The sequence below is a fragment of the Lepidothrix coronata genome, unplaced genomic scaffold (assembly GCF_001604755.1).
Source record: "Lepidothrix coronata isolate B3197 unplaced genomic scaffold, Lepidothrix_coronata-1.0 Scaffold49, whole genome shotgun sequence".
NCBI classification, from domain to species: domain Eukaryota; kingdom Metazoa; phylum Chordata; class Aves; order Passeriformes; family Pipridae; genus Lepidothrix; species Lepidothrix coronata.
This window is the reverse complement of record NW_016690229.1, coordinates 3,194,862-3,212,083: the sequence shown is the minus strand read 5'-3', so window position 1 is coordinate 3,212,083 and position 17,222 is coordinate 3,194,862. Positions and strand designations below refer to the sequence as shown.

Sequence of the window (17,222 nt, the reverse complement as noted above, 5' to 3'; positions counted from 1 at the left end):
AAAAGGTTATTTGGACATTTACTTTGAAAGCAAATCTCATTTTATTCATGCACATATTTGTTTTCTCCAATGATCTTTAGCTAAAAGTAGTTGTGTATTCAGTTGCTGCATTCTGGATGGGAGCTGCATCGACACCACACATCAGAGACCTGCTCACACTAAATAAATACTACGCAAAATATGCAATGTATTCATCTACAATAGACACAGCTTACGGAGAGGCTGAAAATGCTAATTCACTGTCCAAAAAGTTTGGCAAAATAATTTCTGCAATAAATACACTGGCTGAGCACATCTACAAGGAAAGGGAAAAAAGGGAAGTGGAAGAAATTTGCAATTACTTGATATGGTTTTTTCTCTTGCTAGAAATAGCTCCCTGAAATCATGTGCCTCCTCTGAAGCACTTCCATATAGAGTCTAAAAAATTATGGCACACAACACCAAGTACCTGGGATGGTTTGTGAAGTGGATGTGGCTTTGGGGCTCTTTTGCCCCTTCTCCCCAACTGCTTTTCTGTGAACCTCCAAGCCTGGCTTTACCCAGATGTGGTCTGTGAGGAGCCTGTTTCTCTGTAGATCTTGTTGCAGGCCTGTCACTCCTCAGCCCTGGGTAACCCCCAGCCTGTTAACTCCCAATGCACTTCCCGGGCCCAGCCACCACACATGTGCTGCTGCAGATTAGCGGGGAGCGTCCGCAGGGCCGGAGGGAACGTGGATGGGCTGGCTCCAGGGACTTTTGGCACTGTGGAGATTAGGAGCAGCCTGGCACTGGGCACAGCCTGGCCCACAGTGTCTATTATCAGGCTGCCAACTGCTTCCATTGCCTTCAGAGCAGGCCCCAGATACCACAGCCCTGGCCGTGGCCTTAAGCTGAGACCACAAACAAGCCAGGTTTTTGTGGTTGCTGGGCTTTTTTGTCGTTGTTTCTGATTTTTTTGATTGTTTTGTTGTTTCTTTTTTTTTTTTTTAAGGCTGCCCACTAGCAACAAATATGCCTGTGCAGGGAGGCATTCTGGGATATCTTTTGTGTTTTAAATATGGTTTGCTTGGGAGGAACTGGCTTTTCAGAGTAACCAAGAAGATTGTTGAGAAGAAAGCCTATTCAATTTGAGATAGGCCTGGCTACAGGACACCAGATAATTTTAAAGAGATCTGTGACTGGCTAGCAGATGAGCTGATGCAAGTCTCAACTAACCTGGGCTGGCTGCATCAACCTTAGGAATGATACCAAAAAAACATGGCCTTCAGGAATAAAAAGCACTTCACATGGGCTTGAAGAGTTCAGAACTCATGACTTAAAAAAAAAAAAACACAACCAAACAAAAACCCCAGCCTGCTCTCTGCAGTGTCACAGTTGCTGGTCACAGTCCGGCACAATGCTGAGGTGTTAGGCCAAAGGTAAAGGAACCTATAAGCCTGTCCCAGATACGAGTCCTCTTGTCACAACCCCTGTGACCAAATTACTTCACTTTTGAGCGCGTGAGCTGGAGACTTCCCTGGGGGGACTGGGAACGCGGGGGCTCGGGTTTGTTCCTCATCCCGACAGATCAATCAGCCGCCCTTGGGAAGGGCTCAGGGAGGCTGCCCTGGGCATCCTGGAGCGCAGCTTCTCCCTGGGAGGGGGCGATACCCGCGGACCGAGGACCCCGAGGGAGGGTCCACGGCCCTCGCACCCCGCAGGTGAGCGCGCCCGGCCCCGCCCCGGCCCCGCCCCGGCCCCGCCCTGTCCTCCGGCCCCTCCCCTGAATCCCGGTGCCAGCGCGTGTCCCAGGAAGCTGCCGCTGACCCAGCATGGCCACGCGGGTCCAGCCGCTCCTGCCCGTCCTGCTGCTGCTCTGGGGGGGCTGCCTGTGCCCGCCCGCCCGCGCCGGGCTCTACTTCAGGGAGGGGCAGCACTGCTACAAACCAGCCCCGCGCAAGGCTCCCGGGCTCAGGTGAGCTTCGTTCCCCCGTTCCCCCCGGGGCTGGGGCAGCCCTCCGGCTACCCCCTGGAGCTGGAGCTGCCCCCCGGCCACCCCCGGGAGCTGGGGCTGTCCCCCGTCCCCTCTGGAGCCGCCCCCATCCAGCCTCTCCTCGGAGAGCAGCCCGGGGGAAGGGCTGGCCGGGCGCAGCCGCCGCTCATGGAGCCCCAGCACGGCCCGGATCGGGGGGTCCCCGGCGGTGCGGGGGGTCCCCGGGGCCGCTCTGCCCCCGCCGGGGTTGGCCGGGGGGGACACACGGGGACAGTGTCGGTCACGAGACCGCGGGGCAGGGCCCGGTCACGCGCCGCCCGCCGGGCACTCGTTACGAAACTGGGCGGAATCCGCGATTTTAAAAAAAAAAAACCAACCCCCTCACCTGGCCGGGGATGCCGGCGCTGTAGTTCCTCTTCCCTCCCCGCCGCAGGACGTACCCCCGCCCGCACGAGTACCTGGATGTGTCGGCGCTGCCGCGGAGCTGGGACTGGAGGAACGTGGATGGAGTGAACTACGCGAGCACCACTCGGAACCAGCACATCCCGCAGTACTGCGGGTCCTGCTGGGCCCACGGCAGCACCAGCGCCCTGGCAGGTACGCCCTGCACCCCCTGCCCACCCGCCGGTTTTCGGAGGCCAGGGAAGCTTATCTTCACGTTACTGGCAGCTGGTGTAAGGACGAGGTGCTAAGTCACTGCAGCAAAAACGGGGCCGAGATGTCTGTGAATACACCGGGAACAGTAGGAATGCCCAGGCTGAAGGCAAGGAGGTGCGAGGGGGAGCACTGGCATGGTTAGAAACCTGTTTGCAGAAGGAATGTGTTCACAGCTCCTGCGGGTAAGAACTGGGGGTTCTGCCCTCTCCTCCATGGCAGCAGCAGATGCACAAGCAGTTCTTGTGTCTCCCTCCCTTTTGTGGTACCTCAGCCTGTGCTGCAGCTGCAGAACAAGAAGTGCTCCAGCCGTGCCTGGGAATGAGGAAACGAAAGAAGTTGCCTCTTGTGGGGAGGGCCCGAGGGGTATTTGTTTCAGGAGCCCGATTATTCAAACAAGCTATCACAGCACACAGACAATCTGGTTTCAGCAGCAATCTTCGTATCAAACTTCTGCTTAGGAAAAGGGAAGTAGTGGTTTGCTACAGATGAAGTAAATTCTCTAGAGAGAACACATGATTTACATGCTGCAGAAATCCTGTTTGCATAGGGAGGCTGTAAGAAGATGGACTGTGAAGGACAGATAGAGGAAACTGTGCAGAAAGGGGAAGACAATGCAAGTGTGAGCAGACAGCAGGAATCATGAGGGATACATTCTTAAGAGGTACAAGAATTCACTTGTGTGATACCTGTCAGAAAGTAGTGAAGTACTAGGATAGGTAAAATACAGCAACTTGTTAATTATATAATTTTGGTTAAAACTTAATATGTAGGTATGCCAACGTGTAGTTTTAAAAATCAGAGTATTTTTTTTCTTAATTGTTGTGAGTAGTTTAAAGCATTCATTCCTTTTTTTTTTTTTTCTTCACTAAGACTAGTCTGGCATAATAGTTCCCAGGTCTGTCAAGTATATTTGAATGTTGTTAGTACTAATAGGATTACAAGTACCAGGGTGGCACAGTTAAGACTGTTAATGCAGGGTGAGAAGCAGTTTATAAATACCCATCAGGAAGCTTTTCTGCCAAGTAAGCTGATTTCTGACAAAATAAGGCAGCAGGGTGGCAATGCCTGTCTGAGATGGCAGGATGACAGTGAGATGTTGGTGTAACAGCAAGGAGTTAATTCTGAAAGCTTTTCCTTGCTTTAAGACTGTCTCAGAGCCAGTGACTTGTGTGGGCTTATGGCTGGCATGGGCTTATGCATAAATCTCTACTCTGTGAGAGATGCTGGTGAGAGCTGGTTTTATGATGTGTATTTGAAAACTCTTTGCTGTCAAAGCCACGAAACAGATCTGAAGTTTTCAGAAGCTTGAAGTAAAAGAGGTCTAGGGCTCTTCAAGGCTTTAGACAGATCTTACTCATCTGCATATTTTTGCTGAGTTTTTAGTGGAAAAAAAACCCCTTCTAATGGAAACCCCCACTTATAACTCAGCCTCTGGTTTGAATTAGGTCATGCTGTGCCTCAGTGCTGATAGTGGAGGGTTTTGCAACCACAAGCGCTGTTGTCTGCAAACAGCTACAGGTTCAAAGAAAAGGAGACAGTTTGAACACTACTTGCGAAGTGTAGCCACCCACATATTCCACTCACAACCCCCAATTTCTTCTCTTTACAGACAGAATCAACATAAAGAGGAAAGGAGCATGGCCCTCTGCCTACCTCTCTGTTCAGAACGTCATCGACTGTGCTGACGCCGGGTCCTGTGAAGGGGGAGACCACTCTGGGGTCTGGGTGTACGCCCACGACCACGGCATTCCCGACGAGACCTGCAACAACTACCAAGCCAAGGACCAAAGTATGGTGCCTTTGCTTTGCTGTAGGAATCCTCTCCAGGTTTAACAGATCTTAGTATATTAAAAAAAAAGAGTTTATTGGGTTTTCAGAATACTGGTTGCCGCTGTTTGACTGACAGAACAGGTTTTCTTTAGAGGCCTGTGTGTGTCTCTCCTTACTCCAGACAGACAGTGTAGCACTAAAACATGCCCAGGCAAGTTTGGACAGCTAAATTGTTTTAATTTAATCTCTTAAATCTGTGACACACAATATCTAATGTACTGAAATATTTACAAGTGTCACCTTAAGCTAAACAAAGGAGAAATTTAACCTTTGTCTGGTCATGTATGACTGGAATGATTTCTCTGTCTATGGAGAGGCATGTCCTCATCAAAGCATTTGTGTGTATGGACTAAAAAATAGTAACTAGAGATAGTAGGGACTTAAATTGTGGTTTTCAGAAAGGTATTTAGTTCACCAGAGAGAAGACATATTATTAATATTTGCCTCACATAAGTTAAAAAAAACCTTACCGTCCTATCATTAATTCACTGGAAGGAAAGCACCCTCCTGCAGTGATAATCTCAATTCTGTTTTACAGAGTGTAAGAAGTTCAACCAGTGTGGGACTTGTGTCACTTTTGGAGAATGTCATGTGATCAAGAACTACACTCTCTGGAAAGTTGCTGACTATGGGTCTGTCAGTGGACGAGAAAAAATGATGGCAGAAATCTACACTAATGGGCCAATTAGGTAAAAACCAAAAATGTTTATCTACAAGTAATATTGGGGTAAAAATACCTGAAGCTCAGTCTAGTGACTGCAGTGTAGTTTTCCACTCTAGCATATGTGAGCAGCTCTGCACTGCTTTGCAGACTTCAGCTTGTTTGTACATCAACTGAGCTCAGAATTCAGAATTGTTTTGTAGCCAGGCCCCGGCCCTGATCCCCTGGTATAGAAAATCCTTTCTCTGCTTTCTTACAGCTGTGGTATCATGGCTACTGAGAAGCTGGATGCCTACACAGGAGGCCTCTACACAGAGTACAACCCCTCTCCCACAGTGAATCACATCGTGTCCGTGGCCGGCTGGGGCGTGGAAAATGGGACAGAGTATTGGATTGTCCGGAACTCGTGGGGTGAACCCTGGGTAAGGAAGCAGGGGAACAAACACATCTGCAGGATCACTCTGGAGGGAAGGTGGGGCTTTTCACTTCTGGAGTAGAAGCTCCAGAGCTGGCCTGTGGATACAAAACTGAACTAGACTAACAGTTTAAAAATGAAACTTAACTAAGCTGGAGACAAGGATATTCATCCAAAGCTACTTGATGTCAACTCAATCCCAAATTCTGCCCTTCTGTGCAGCTCCTGTTGTGGGCAAATGTAAAGTTACTTTAGTTGTAGGCAAGAATCAAGTCACACACCTGGAATGGATGAGTGGGATATAAATCCACCAAAGCAGGCTGCCCCATGAACGCGGTGTTACACTTCCTCTTGAGTGAATGCCTACATTCACTTATAAATAATTCATATTTGGAAGACAGAACAGACTCAACAATCTGCATTTTCTGTAGTTGTATTTTCTAATTTACAATGCAAATTCAATCCTTTACAGGGCGAAAGAGGGTGGCTGAGAATTGTGACAAGTGCCTACAAAGGTGGGAGAGGAGCAGACTACAATCTTGCTATTGAAGAGGACTGTACATATGGAGATCCTATAGTTCCTTGATTCTACATTGTACGTATTTGTTTAGGAATTACTTTGTTTGGAAGCTTCCCCGCACAGCCTTTTTTTGTCTAAGACTCTCTCACAGTTCCACACCATCAGGCAGTTCTGCAAAATTAGCCCAGATAGCACCACACGAGTGCTTCAAAAAATACAGAGCTGCCTTGAGATAGTTACTTACAATTAATTTGCCCATGAAAGAGTTGTCTGTCTTGATGCACAGTATTGAAATCATACTGACTTAATCACAGAACCTGTATGTGTAAATATCTATTTTTTTTTAAAATACAAATTATGTAGGCGTACTGGAAAGGAAAAAGTATACTCAATATTTGGGTTTAGAGCTTATTTTAAATTCTCTGACAGTACTGAGATGATGCAAAAAACAAAACTAATTCTGGACATGATGAATTAAAAAACTAAATCCCCTTTTTCCTTGGCCTCCTGGTGAAACGAGGTGGTGGAAATGCATGTAGTTGCTTTTATCCATCAAAATGATATAATGGGAATTACTTTGATCAAAAGATGGTCTAAACATTTCTTAATTAGTCTTTGCTCAAATTCCTTGCTTTAATCTGTGATTGACTGTGCCATTTTTCTCCTAAAGGCAAAGGATAAATTGCCATAACTCGGAACTCCTCACTAATTTGAAGAAATGAGGCAAATTCCCTTCCTTAGTCTTTTAAGTGACAAATCAGTGCCATATCAAATGTTACTAACTGGCATTGTTAATTGCATTTAATAAACAATTTTTCTCATAACTGACTGGATATTTATTGTAAGATCTTATTAATTCCTCTGCTTGGTTGTCTCCCCCTGTTCTACTTAAGCTGTCTTAGGTCTAGACCAGCTGCCCAAAGCTTATCCAGGATGGTGCTGCTTTTACTGGATTTTTACTTGTGAAAGGCCTGACTGACAACAGTCTGTACAGCAGTAGAGTTCAGAAATTAAACCACTGGCTGCTGTCTCAAGAATTATCAGGGTAGCTCAGAATTCCATAAATGAATAACGAAACCTTGAAAGATATCTCTGGAAAAGAAAAAACACCTTTATTTAAAGGTAATTCATATTCTCGGGTGTATCCCCCACTGTTTGGCATCAACCAGGACAGAGCAGAGATAATTATAAAAACAAAGCCACAAGAAGCAGTAATGAAACTTCTGCACACATTCATCTTCTTGGACAGCAGTGGAATTCCGACATGGTAATTAAACTTACCAGTAACATCTGATGCATCTATTTACCAAAAAATAGATTCTGAGAGGTAACACACACATAGAGTTCATATCCCACTAGAAAACTATCCTTGATTGTTACAACTCCACTTGTGTTGCACAAAATGGGTTTTTTCATAGCAGTAAATATGTGGGATATTTAGAATTCTAATAGAACGCAAAGGGGAGAAAGAGGCATTGGGGCTTCTCTGCTGCACAGAGCTAATCACACAAATCCCTTTTTTTACAGCTTGCAATATCAAAGCCTAAAGCATTCAAGATGTATTCAGAATTATCTGCAAAGTGTTTTTAGTAGGAACAACCTTCCCCACTGTTCAGGTTCTGGGCATTACACAAAGAATGAGTGCCAAATTCACTAAGTAACAAAAATAACGTTCTTTTAAACAAATCTGTTTCTCTCTTGCTCTCCCCTTCAGAACGTTCAGATTTATACTGATTTGTGGAACAACAGAAAATCCTTCAGTATTACTCCATTTGCTAAATTACATTAACAGTTCTCTGATAGGAAATACAAACAGTCCTCTGACAGGAACTTCAAGGTCACCACACAAGTCAATCAAGTGCCCTTCAGCCTTTTCCTCCTTGTTTTATGTCTGTTAGTTTTGTTGGCTTTGTTGTTGTTTTCTTTCTGCTGCTGCATTGCCCAGTTATAGAACCCTGCTGGTGGAGAGCATGGCAAAGTAGTGATCATGTGCTCTGCAGTCTTGATACTTTCCACTGCTTAGTTCATCATAATAAAGTTAGATTTGCAATGAGCTTAAAAAGAAAAAAAAAAAAAAGAAGACAGTGTTCAGTACATTACTCTGAGTCAGTAATTTATCTGCTTGCATGTAGATTTCTACATTATGTAAATAATTAGGATTTTAGGGTCTGGAAAATGTTTTTGTTTTAGGATAGGAGAGTATTATGACAGAATACAGTGTATTATGACAGACTACTTCCCTTCCTCTCCTTTCCTTACTGCAATGCTAGTTCTCAAAAACCAGTATTTATCTCCAGTTCCTCACTACTACCCCCAGATTCTTGATTTCAGGAAAATTGCTAAACATAGGCCCCGAAAAGGGAAGTTGTCTGTCAAAATATCTGGCAGTAATTTTAAGCAATCCTCCTCCTAAACATTATTTGCAGTTGTAACATACACAAATGGAAGCAGGTGTGCAAGGAATAAATGGACTTACCTATGAACTCAGTGACAGGATCATGTTCACCTTCTGTTTTTATAGTACCTGCAATACTTTCGTTCTCCAAGATTGGAAGAAAAAGCTGTACAAAGTCTGAGGTATATGGAGGAGCAATCACATCAAGCACCTGAAACAGCAGACAAAACCAGATTACTCTTCCACTTACAGGGGTAATAGGGACAATATTTAATTCACATACTAGTCTTGAAGCATACAAGTAGTTGCACTTAAGACCTCTTGTTCTCCATACAAATAATTAGCTATGTATTCTTGAAGTAATCTGTCCAGTACCTTATTAATTCCAGAAGTCAGGAATTAGTAGGACTGTATCACATCCTTGTGAATACTGATACACATACATTGCTCAGAATCTGATCTCAGAACTTGAAACATTTCTGAATCTAAGGCAAGCTGATTTAATATCCAAACACAACCAATATTAAACTTTAGATGTCAGTAAATGCAGTTTTTGCCACTGACCTCTGTCACAAAGTATCTGATGAGTGAGATATCCGTGTCCAGCTTCTCCAGGCATTTGCGGATGTAGCTGACAACAGGCAGGACGTACCCTCGGCTGAGCAAGTGCACCATCCTGTCCAAGAGAGTCTTCTTCAATTCCAGCTGGTGGTGCAGGGAGGGAAGAACCATCAGATCAGAACTTCCTCTCAGAAGCCTTCGATTTTTGTTGCTTCAATATCTGATATGTTACATTTTAACCATGACCACAGTCCTAAACTAAGCTCTCCAAACTGCTCTGACAGCAAAAGCCATTAACTTCAATAAGTGTAACTAATATGAAGGAACACAAATACTGCATCTTTTGAGAGTCACCTGCTCCATCACATCCAGCTGGGAATGTTCTGTTTCAAAGAGCTTGACAAGAAGTTGTAGGACTTGGGGATGAAGCAGCTGATGGCATGTACTGATCTGCAAACAAGGCAGCAAAGTCAGATGCTCGGAACTGCAATTTAAAAACCAATGCAGCAGTCTTTATTAGACAAGTTTACACTGATGTTCAGTGCCAAATGGAAATTCATTTAGAGAACTATTCTACCATTTCTTTCTTTGATGCCCAAGTTTTCCTAGTGTAAATAACGCTGGGCTGAAAAAACCAAATAATTAACTCTGAATAGATTAATCTCTGTATATTTAGTGACTTACTGCAAACAACAGGCATTCAATGGACTGGTTGTTACAAGCATCAAAATTGTTCTTGCTCTCCAGCAAAGCTTTAGATACACTCTTACCTCATCTAATAGTGCCAGGTGAACTGGAGTGTGATCAGTCTGCAGCTGGAAGTATCGTGGTTCTGACACTGTCCAATCCACCCACTTCAGCACACCCATAGCCACCACTGGGAACCTACAGAAAGAGAGATCACTTCAGCACAGGAGCATGAAAAATAAATGAAAGCTTTACTAGGAAGACAAAGTAATCTGTCACCTTTTCCCAGTGGCACAGAAAAGCATGTTCTGCGACCCAAAGATAACAAGTTGCGTGTGAGAGGCAGGATTTATGTCTTCATGAGAGATTCCAAAGAGTCAGATGGACAATTCTGAAAGCTGCTTTCAGACCACATCTTCACATATTCTACAGCGAGGATGCCCTCACAGAGTAGCCCATAAAGACATCTCCCTTTAGCAGCGCTGCCTCTCCCAAATAATACTTTTCTTCCAACAACTGAAGCCTGGGACCAGCCTCTCTGCTCACCTGATGCACTGATAGAGGGTGCTCAGCTCTGCAACCAACTCTGATGCTCCTTTGTTCTCATTGCAACACAGATTGTGAACAGTTTCGATGGCTTTTGAAGTTGACTTGAGTTCGTCCTTGTTTATGCTGACTCTCTTGTTCTGAAAAATTATTGCAAAGTTTGAATGCAAGAGTTGTGAGTGTACTTTTATGGTAGTATTTGATCATCAGGTTCTACATTCTTTAGTCATGGCAGTTGAAGCCAGAAACAGTTTATATTCAAATAAGTAACTTCATGACCACACGTTTCCTGCAGCACAGTCAGGCTGCTGTAGGTAAAAATAATGTTATTCACAGAGCTGAGCATTACCTTTTTCCACATCTCTACCACACTGGCTGCATAAGCCAGTATGTGAATATATTTATGTTTGTGGTCCTGGTTGATCTTAGCACCTGGCTTAAACAAGGACTGCATGAAGAGGTCCAGAAAGGCAGGTACTCGAATCTGTGAAGAAAATGAATTGTCTGTCAGAGCCTGAGAATTAGGACAGGTGATTAAAAATACAGTTTTCGCATCTGATTTATCTCACACAGAGATAACACACACTTCCCCTTGAGAGTAGGTTAGACGGTTTTCTGAAGAGACCCAGAGTTTTACGGAAAAAAAATAAAAATTAAAAAAAAGGAAAACAGAATTACAGACTATATTGCTAAAGTATCTAAATGCCATCATATTTGTTACCAGAATTCATGTTAGAATGAGGCAGTGAGAAATATAAAATGTGTCATTTAGGTCTGCTTATAAGAAACTGCAGAAGTGGGCAGGTTTTTGATCAAAAGATTTAATTCCTCGCCATCTTTATCTCCTCTTGCAAATTTCTTTAATTTAACTATATGTAAAAGGACAGCTTGGAATAATTAAAAAAAAACAACAAAAAACACCAAGAAGGTAATGCAAAACAGAATACAAGTAGCAGTTTCACATTTAGACATTACTTACAATTATAGAGGGACGAGTGATATTTAATTTTTGTGTCCATACAACACTTAGCACAACAAGACATCACGTTTCTGAGTGCTACTGCAATAGAAGTAAGTATCAGAGGTTATAAATAGGTAACTACTAACCAGTTCTACTGGAGGTGGGTCCATGCTTGTAAACATTTTGAACAGGACAGTGATATCTGCTGGATTCAGAGCTCCTTTGGACAGCATTGCACCAAGAGCCTGACATGCTCGGGGATAGGAGGCTGCAGTACCCAGTGCTAGAGTGATCTGACTGGCATCATGGCCTCTGCATGAAGAGCAGACACACACAGTGACTTATTTTCTTAATTCAGTGACTTATTCTCTTAATTCAGACATTTTAGTTTAAGCCTCACTGTGTCAACAGGCCACATCCTTTGGAATGCAATGCCTTAGGGCTGAACCCCTTGTTCTGGGTAAGTACAGAAATAGGTCTGTATGTTTGTTTTTAAGATGTTCATAGAATAGTAAAAATACATATTTCTTAGTAGACAGAAACTTCACTTCTTTGCTTTTCCAATTTCAGGTCGCCTGGGTACAGGGCACTGAACTCTTCTGCTGTTCTACAGACGAAAGCCTGCTACAAGAGCTGCTGTGTTGCAGCTAAGGATTCTCCTTTTGCCAGTAAAAGGTAACTAAGATAAGCAAAAGACAGCAGTTTGCAGATTCTGTTGACTTATATTTTAACTAATAGTGTACTTCCCACTTACTTCTCATGGGCGTATCGCTGCACCTCCTGAGCGATCCTCCTGACAGCCGACCCTCCCTGCTCCTCCTGAGCCAGGATGGACATCATGGACTGGGCAAAAAGGTAAGTGTGTTCCCCATGGCACACCATCTTCTGTGAAAGCACACAGCACAAAGCTTACCAGTTAACAAGGAACTTCCCAGCGTGCTGTTGTGGTTACATTGTCACGAGAGTGAAGGGCAAAAACAAGCGGCAAAATTGCAAAGTTAAAAAAAAAAACAAAAACACACACACACAAAAAACTAAGCAACAAAACCAAAAACCCAACAGCCAAGAAGAAGGTACTGATATAATAAAGCATTGATACCAAGCATGAAGAAATGGCTAAATTGATAACTTCATTTCTTAAATGCCAAAATTGAGAGGGAAATCTCTTTTACTTACACTCGGTACTTTCTCTGCAGTATTTAAACAGTATGAGAAGTACAAAGTCACTCAAAAATCATCAGGTTATTTCACAACATAAGAACATATGCTGGGTTGATTCAGGTGGCAGCTTTCACATTGATGTGGATGATAAAATAATTATTATAATTTGCCAAGGGTCTGACAAGACTGATCTTAGCATTACACATTAAATGTGAAAGACGACATTTCTACCTTCACCTTTTTACAATCCATTTAATAAATATAAGAAGCGTCATAGAGTCAACCCAAGGAATTCCTGGTCACAGAACAACCAAAAAGCATAGATTTCTGGGTTTTAACTCAGATACACCTTCTCAAGATTTTGCAGGAAATCAAGATTGTCTACGATCTCACACTGATCTGCATCTCCTAACCAGAAAGGAAAACACTTCTTTTTCCACATAAAAAGGAAAAAACCCAAAACCTCAAAAAAAAACCCCCAACAAAAACAAACAAACAAACAAAACCCCAAAAAACAACTTACAGCAAACTCAGGGAGGTTTTTTTCAAGGTTTTCTTCTCCTCCATCCAAAATTGTTGCCAGAGATGTACGCAGGACTCTGGAAAATACTTCTAGTTGCTGACATGCTGTTGAAACACTGGTTATTTCCCCTTGATATCCAGCATCAGATATAAGCTACAAAAACATCAGAAAAAACTTGTTATTTATATTTCAGATATCCTAACGAGTCTAGAAGAACATACAAAATGCAACATTCACCTTGTATACACTTATTGGAATTACATTTGTATCATAGTTTACAGAGGAGGAAACCAATAAAGATGTAGCAAAAATAAAGCACACCATAATAATATAAACTATTTCAGAGCACAGCAAGATACATTTTTTGTCCCAGAAACATACAGAAGTGACCGAAACACTCCACTGCACCAGAAACCCAAGATTTTCAAATACAGATCAAAGGGAAAAAAACAAACAAACCAACAAAAAAATTCCACAATTCCACAGCTAATATTTGAAGCCAAAACAACTAGCCCTTTATGAATATTCTTATTTATTAGACTTGAGTGTAGTACCTTCACAGTAAAATTAAGCATTAAACAGTCAGGATGGGCTTCAGCCAATTTGTAAAAGAGATCTCTCCACGTTGTATGTGCTATCATTTGCTCAAGCCAGGCTGGAGTCTGAAAAGATTAGAGCAACAGAGAGAAACTTAACAATATATAGTTCTCAAGATCATTAAAAGTAAGGCTTTCATCTCTCAGGAGTCCTGTGAGTTGTTCTACAAAAATTTATTACAAAGGATGCACATCAAGTTTCAAAGTTCTCTAAACCTCTGAGGACTACCAAAGAGTTTTGACGATACCATTTCCCTTCCCCCACCATCTGCTACTCCATCAGATGAAGGCATTTAGGGAGGACCCACTCGAGCAGAGACAGCAACATGGATTCCATGCACACCTCTCCTTCCTCTGTAAAGATGGAATCTGCTTTCCGAGGGTCAAAATGCTTGATAAGTAAACTCTTTAAATGGTTTTCTACAGTCTCCTGAACTTGCATTGGCTCAACACCTGTAGAGAAGGAATAGAAAACTTGGCAGATGCAATCCAATCAAACATGGCAGCAATACCTTACATTTTCCAGCGAGAACAGAAACTACTCCCAAATTTACCAACACAGAGAGGATCAGAGGAGAGACATCAGTTCTGCTATTGAGCCATACCGATACAGACAGATTTACAGATTCTCCACCTTTTTTCCTAAATGTTTAGGATGATAGGCAGGTCACACTAATCCCTTTCTCTCACCCTCCTCATCAGACACACAAACAGCAATGTCAGCCATCCCAAAGGACTAGTACTGGGCATGATACCAAAATGCAAGTGTACCTTAACCACAAAAGGGATCAGCAGGGCTGGGGAACAAACCCACCCCACTACAGACTGAAGTTCATCCTTTTGATATACTGGCCATCAGTAGCTTTGATAGTCTTCTATAAAACAATATACAAATAGTAGCAAGTAGTTCTATGTTTCTGAACTCAGAGAATAGTAATTCTGGTAATTTGTAAACAAAAGTTTACACTAAATGAGGGACAGAGATACCACAAGATAATGCTGAATATGTCTTGCAAGGGGTTTAATATGTAATTCTTGTCTCAGAGAATACAGCTTCTCTATATGAGAACCCTTAGTGTAACCATTGATGCACTGAGAAGGAATAGTAACTAGCAACAAGGTAATTGTTTTTTTCAATTTAAATCATTTATTCTATTACAAAATATCAAACATTTCTAACACTATCTATGTAATAGCCCTCTTGCCCTTTGGGTGAAAACAAAAAGAAACTATCTTACGCAGTTGTTTCAACTATAAAAAGTCTTTATAACACAGCCTGTTGGCATTTCAAACTGTTCATCAACAGATTACTTCATTATTCTCTGAGCAGAATAAACATATTATTATATAGGGTTTAGCCACATAGTAGATGACAACTTTATAACAATCCATTTCCTATACATGATCAAATTTGCTATTGATTCAGATATTTCTGACAAAAGAAAGACTATAGACCCAAACTATACTGTATCACTTATTGTACCTGTTTGAATGAGCCACTCTGCCAGCAAATTTACAGTCTGTGCCACCGCAGTGTAGTTTTCAGAGAGGAGCTGGATTACATTCTCTGGAGAACCTCCTGCCTGGAAATATCTGATGAAAGGATTACAAAAGAACTATTTGAGTCAAATCGAAAACTAAAAACAACTGAACTCTAAATAAAGGGAAAACAATAGCACCATTTGTACATTTTCACACGCACTTTCATACAAAGTGACAACATCACACCTCTAACACACATAATGTGCTCCATAACACACTTCATGTCACACTCACCTCTTCAACGTGTTAAAGATAGACGGCTCCATTATATAGTCAGGGGTTGAAAATTTCTTCAGGCACTCTTGCTGGACTTCAGCATCATCTTCTCCCTCCCCATCCTCATCATCTTGCTGTTCACAAGCACAGTCGAGTCACACCCCCTCTCCTGTCCTGTCTCCCCCCATACTATTTAGGCCACTTTTCCCCACAGAAACACATCCACCTGCTCCCCGCACGAATAGAGCTTCTTAATGGAGAATCACAGAATCACTAAGGTTGGAGAAGAGCTCTGAGACCACCCTGTGCCCGATGCCCACTTTGTCACCCAGCCCTGAGCACTGAGTGCCACGTCCAGTCGATCCTTGGACACCTGCGGGGATGGAGACTCCAAACCTCCCTGGGCATCCCACTCCAATGTCTAATCACCCCTCACGCGAAGAAATTCTTCCTAATGTCCAACCTAACCCTCCCCTGGCACAGCTTAAGCCTGCGTCCTCTCGTCCTGTCGCTGGTTGCCTGGGAGCAGAGCCCGACCCCCACCCGGCTACAGCCTCCTTCCAGGTGGTTGCAGAGAGGGATAAGGTGACCCAGTTTCAGGTTTTGCAGCTGGATCCCTCCCTGTAGCCCCCATCCAGCCCCAGGCCACACCGCCCGCACCGGCACTGGGCGCTCCTCGCCTCAGCTCGGAGCCGCAGAGCGGGCGGGCCCGGGGCCGCTCTGGGACCCGCCCGGGGCTGCCCCTCGGCCCCGCTCCCGGGGCTCCCCCGGGCCCTCACCGCGCCCCCGTCCGCCTCGCTGCCCCACTCGGCCGCGCTGCCCTCGAAGTAATCCGCGTCCTCCATGGCTCCTCCCGGCTCCTCCCGCAGCCGGAACGGGCGGGGCGGCGCCGAATGGCGGCGGGGCGGGGACGGGGCGGCCGCCATGGGCGGAGGGGGCCCGGGATGGGCGGTGCGGGGAGCCCGGACACCCTCGGGACAGGGGCTCGTCCCGGGCACGGCCTGCTGGGAGACGGGCGGGACACGGCACAGTCGGGGGGAGCAACGTCGGGGGGGAAAAGGAGCCCTGCCCTGCCCTGCCCTGCCCTGCCAGACCTCCCAGCGCAGCGACAATCGGACGGAAATTGCAAGGGAGGAGGGAAAAATGGGATGTGCAGCTCCATGGGATGTGCAGCTCCATGGGATGTGCTGTTCCATGAGATGTGTTGTCCGTGGGATGTGCAGCTCCATAGGATGTGCAGTACCATGGGATGTGCAGCTCCATGGGATGTGTTCTCCACGGGATGTGCTGTTCCGTGGGATGTGCAGCTCCATAGGATGTGTTCCCCACGGGATGTGCTGTTCCATGGGATGTGTTGTCCATGGGATGTGCAGCTCCATAGGATGTGTTCCCCACGGGGTGTGCTGTTCCATGGGATGTGTTGTCCATGGGATGTGCTGTCCTGGCTGCAGCTGGGTAACAGCAGTTCCCTCCCTCGCAATTTGTGAAGTGTGAAAAGGATGGTGAACACCAGCAAGTTGATAGAAATAATGCAATTTATGGTAGAACTGGAAAACTGACAAGTAAGGGGGGGGGGGAAAGGAAGGATAACTTTGAGGAACAGAAGTGGTAAGATCTTTAGGACCAGGTTTTAATGATAAAATTTGAGGCCCAGCATGGGTGTAGCTCTGATTATCCAAAACTTGCCAGAGAATAACATTAAGTAACATTTCTGCCTTTTCTCATTGCATTTGAAGTGTTTGGGCATTACTTTCAGTCTGAGACAAAATCCTGAAGTCTTTGATCTAAAAAAAAAAAAAAAAAAAAAAAAGAGTTAATAAACTAGGACTAGGAATTACAGACAGATGAAGATGGGCTAAGTCTAAAATGAAAACTGATCACAGAATGTGGCCTCAGGCAGGAGATGGGCATTACTGAGACCATGTGAGAGAAACAGAGTCCCTTTGTCTCTCTTCAGATCCACTCCTTCAGTTGTATAAGAGCTTAACTGTGAGAAAGGG

The 17,222-nt window shown here is 44.2% G+C and overlaps 2 protein-coding genes across 3 annotated transcripts; one reads left to right on the top strand and one right to left on the bottom strand.

Annotated features, from left to right (window-relative positions):
- Nucleotides 1-1,759: 1,759 nt before the first annotated feature.
- On the top strand, nucleotides 1,760-6,858 carry CTSZ (cathepsin Z). Of its 2 annotated transcripts, XM_017815302.1 has the most exons (7): nucleotides 1,760-1,933; nucleotides 2,385-2,548; nucleotides 4,218-4,397; nucleotides 4,977-5,127; nucleotides 5,359-5,521; nucleotides 5,987-6,109; nucleotides 6,705-6,858. In XM_017815302.1, exons 1-6 carry the CDS (start codon nucleotides 1,791-1,793, stop codon nucleotides 6,098-6,100), a joined length of 915 nt encoding a protein of 304 aa, XP_017670791.1. In that variant the 5' UTR covers nucleotides 1,760-1,790; the 3' UTR covers nucleotides 6,101-6,109; nucleotides 6,705-6,858. The 2 variants fall into 2 exon arrangements, with proteins under 2 accessions (XP_017670791.1, XP_017670790.1); XM_017815301.1 differs by having other exon boundaries at nucleotides 1,761-1,933; nucleotides 5,987-6,858.
- Nucleotides 6,859-7,123: 265 nt separating this feature from the next.
- Nucleotides 7,124-16,103, bottom strand: NELFCD (negative elongation factor complex member C/D). The gene is made up of 15 exons (XM_017815300.1): nucleotides 16,002-16,103; nucleotides 15,241-15,356; nucleotides 14,948-15,057; nucleotides 13,808-13,917; nucleotides 13,423-13,530; nucleotides 12,869-13,021; nucleotides 11,939-12,069; nucleotides 11,331-11,496; nucleotides 10,573-10,707; nucleotides 10,224-10,363; nucleotides 9,761-9,875; nucleotides 9,345-9,440; nucleotides 8,994-9,134; nucleotides 8,511-8,640; nucleotides 7,124-8,088 (listed from the first exon to the last, which is right to left on the bottom strand). Exons 1-15 carry the CDS (start codon nucleotides 16,065-16,067, stop codon nucleotides 8,054-8,056), a joined length of 1,752 nt encoding a protein of 583 aa, XP_017670789.1. The 5' UTR covers nucleotides 16,068-16,103; the 3' UTR covers nucleotides 7,124-8,053.
- Nucleotides 16,104-17,222: the final 1,119 nt, after the last annotated feature.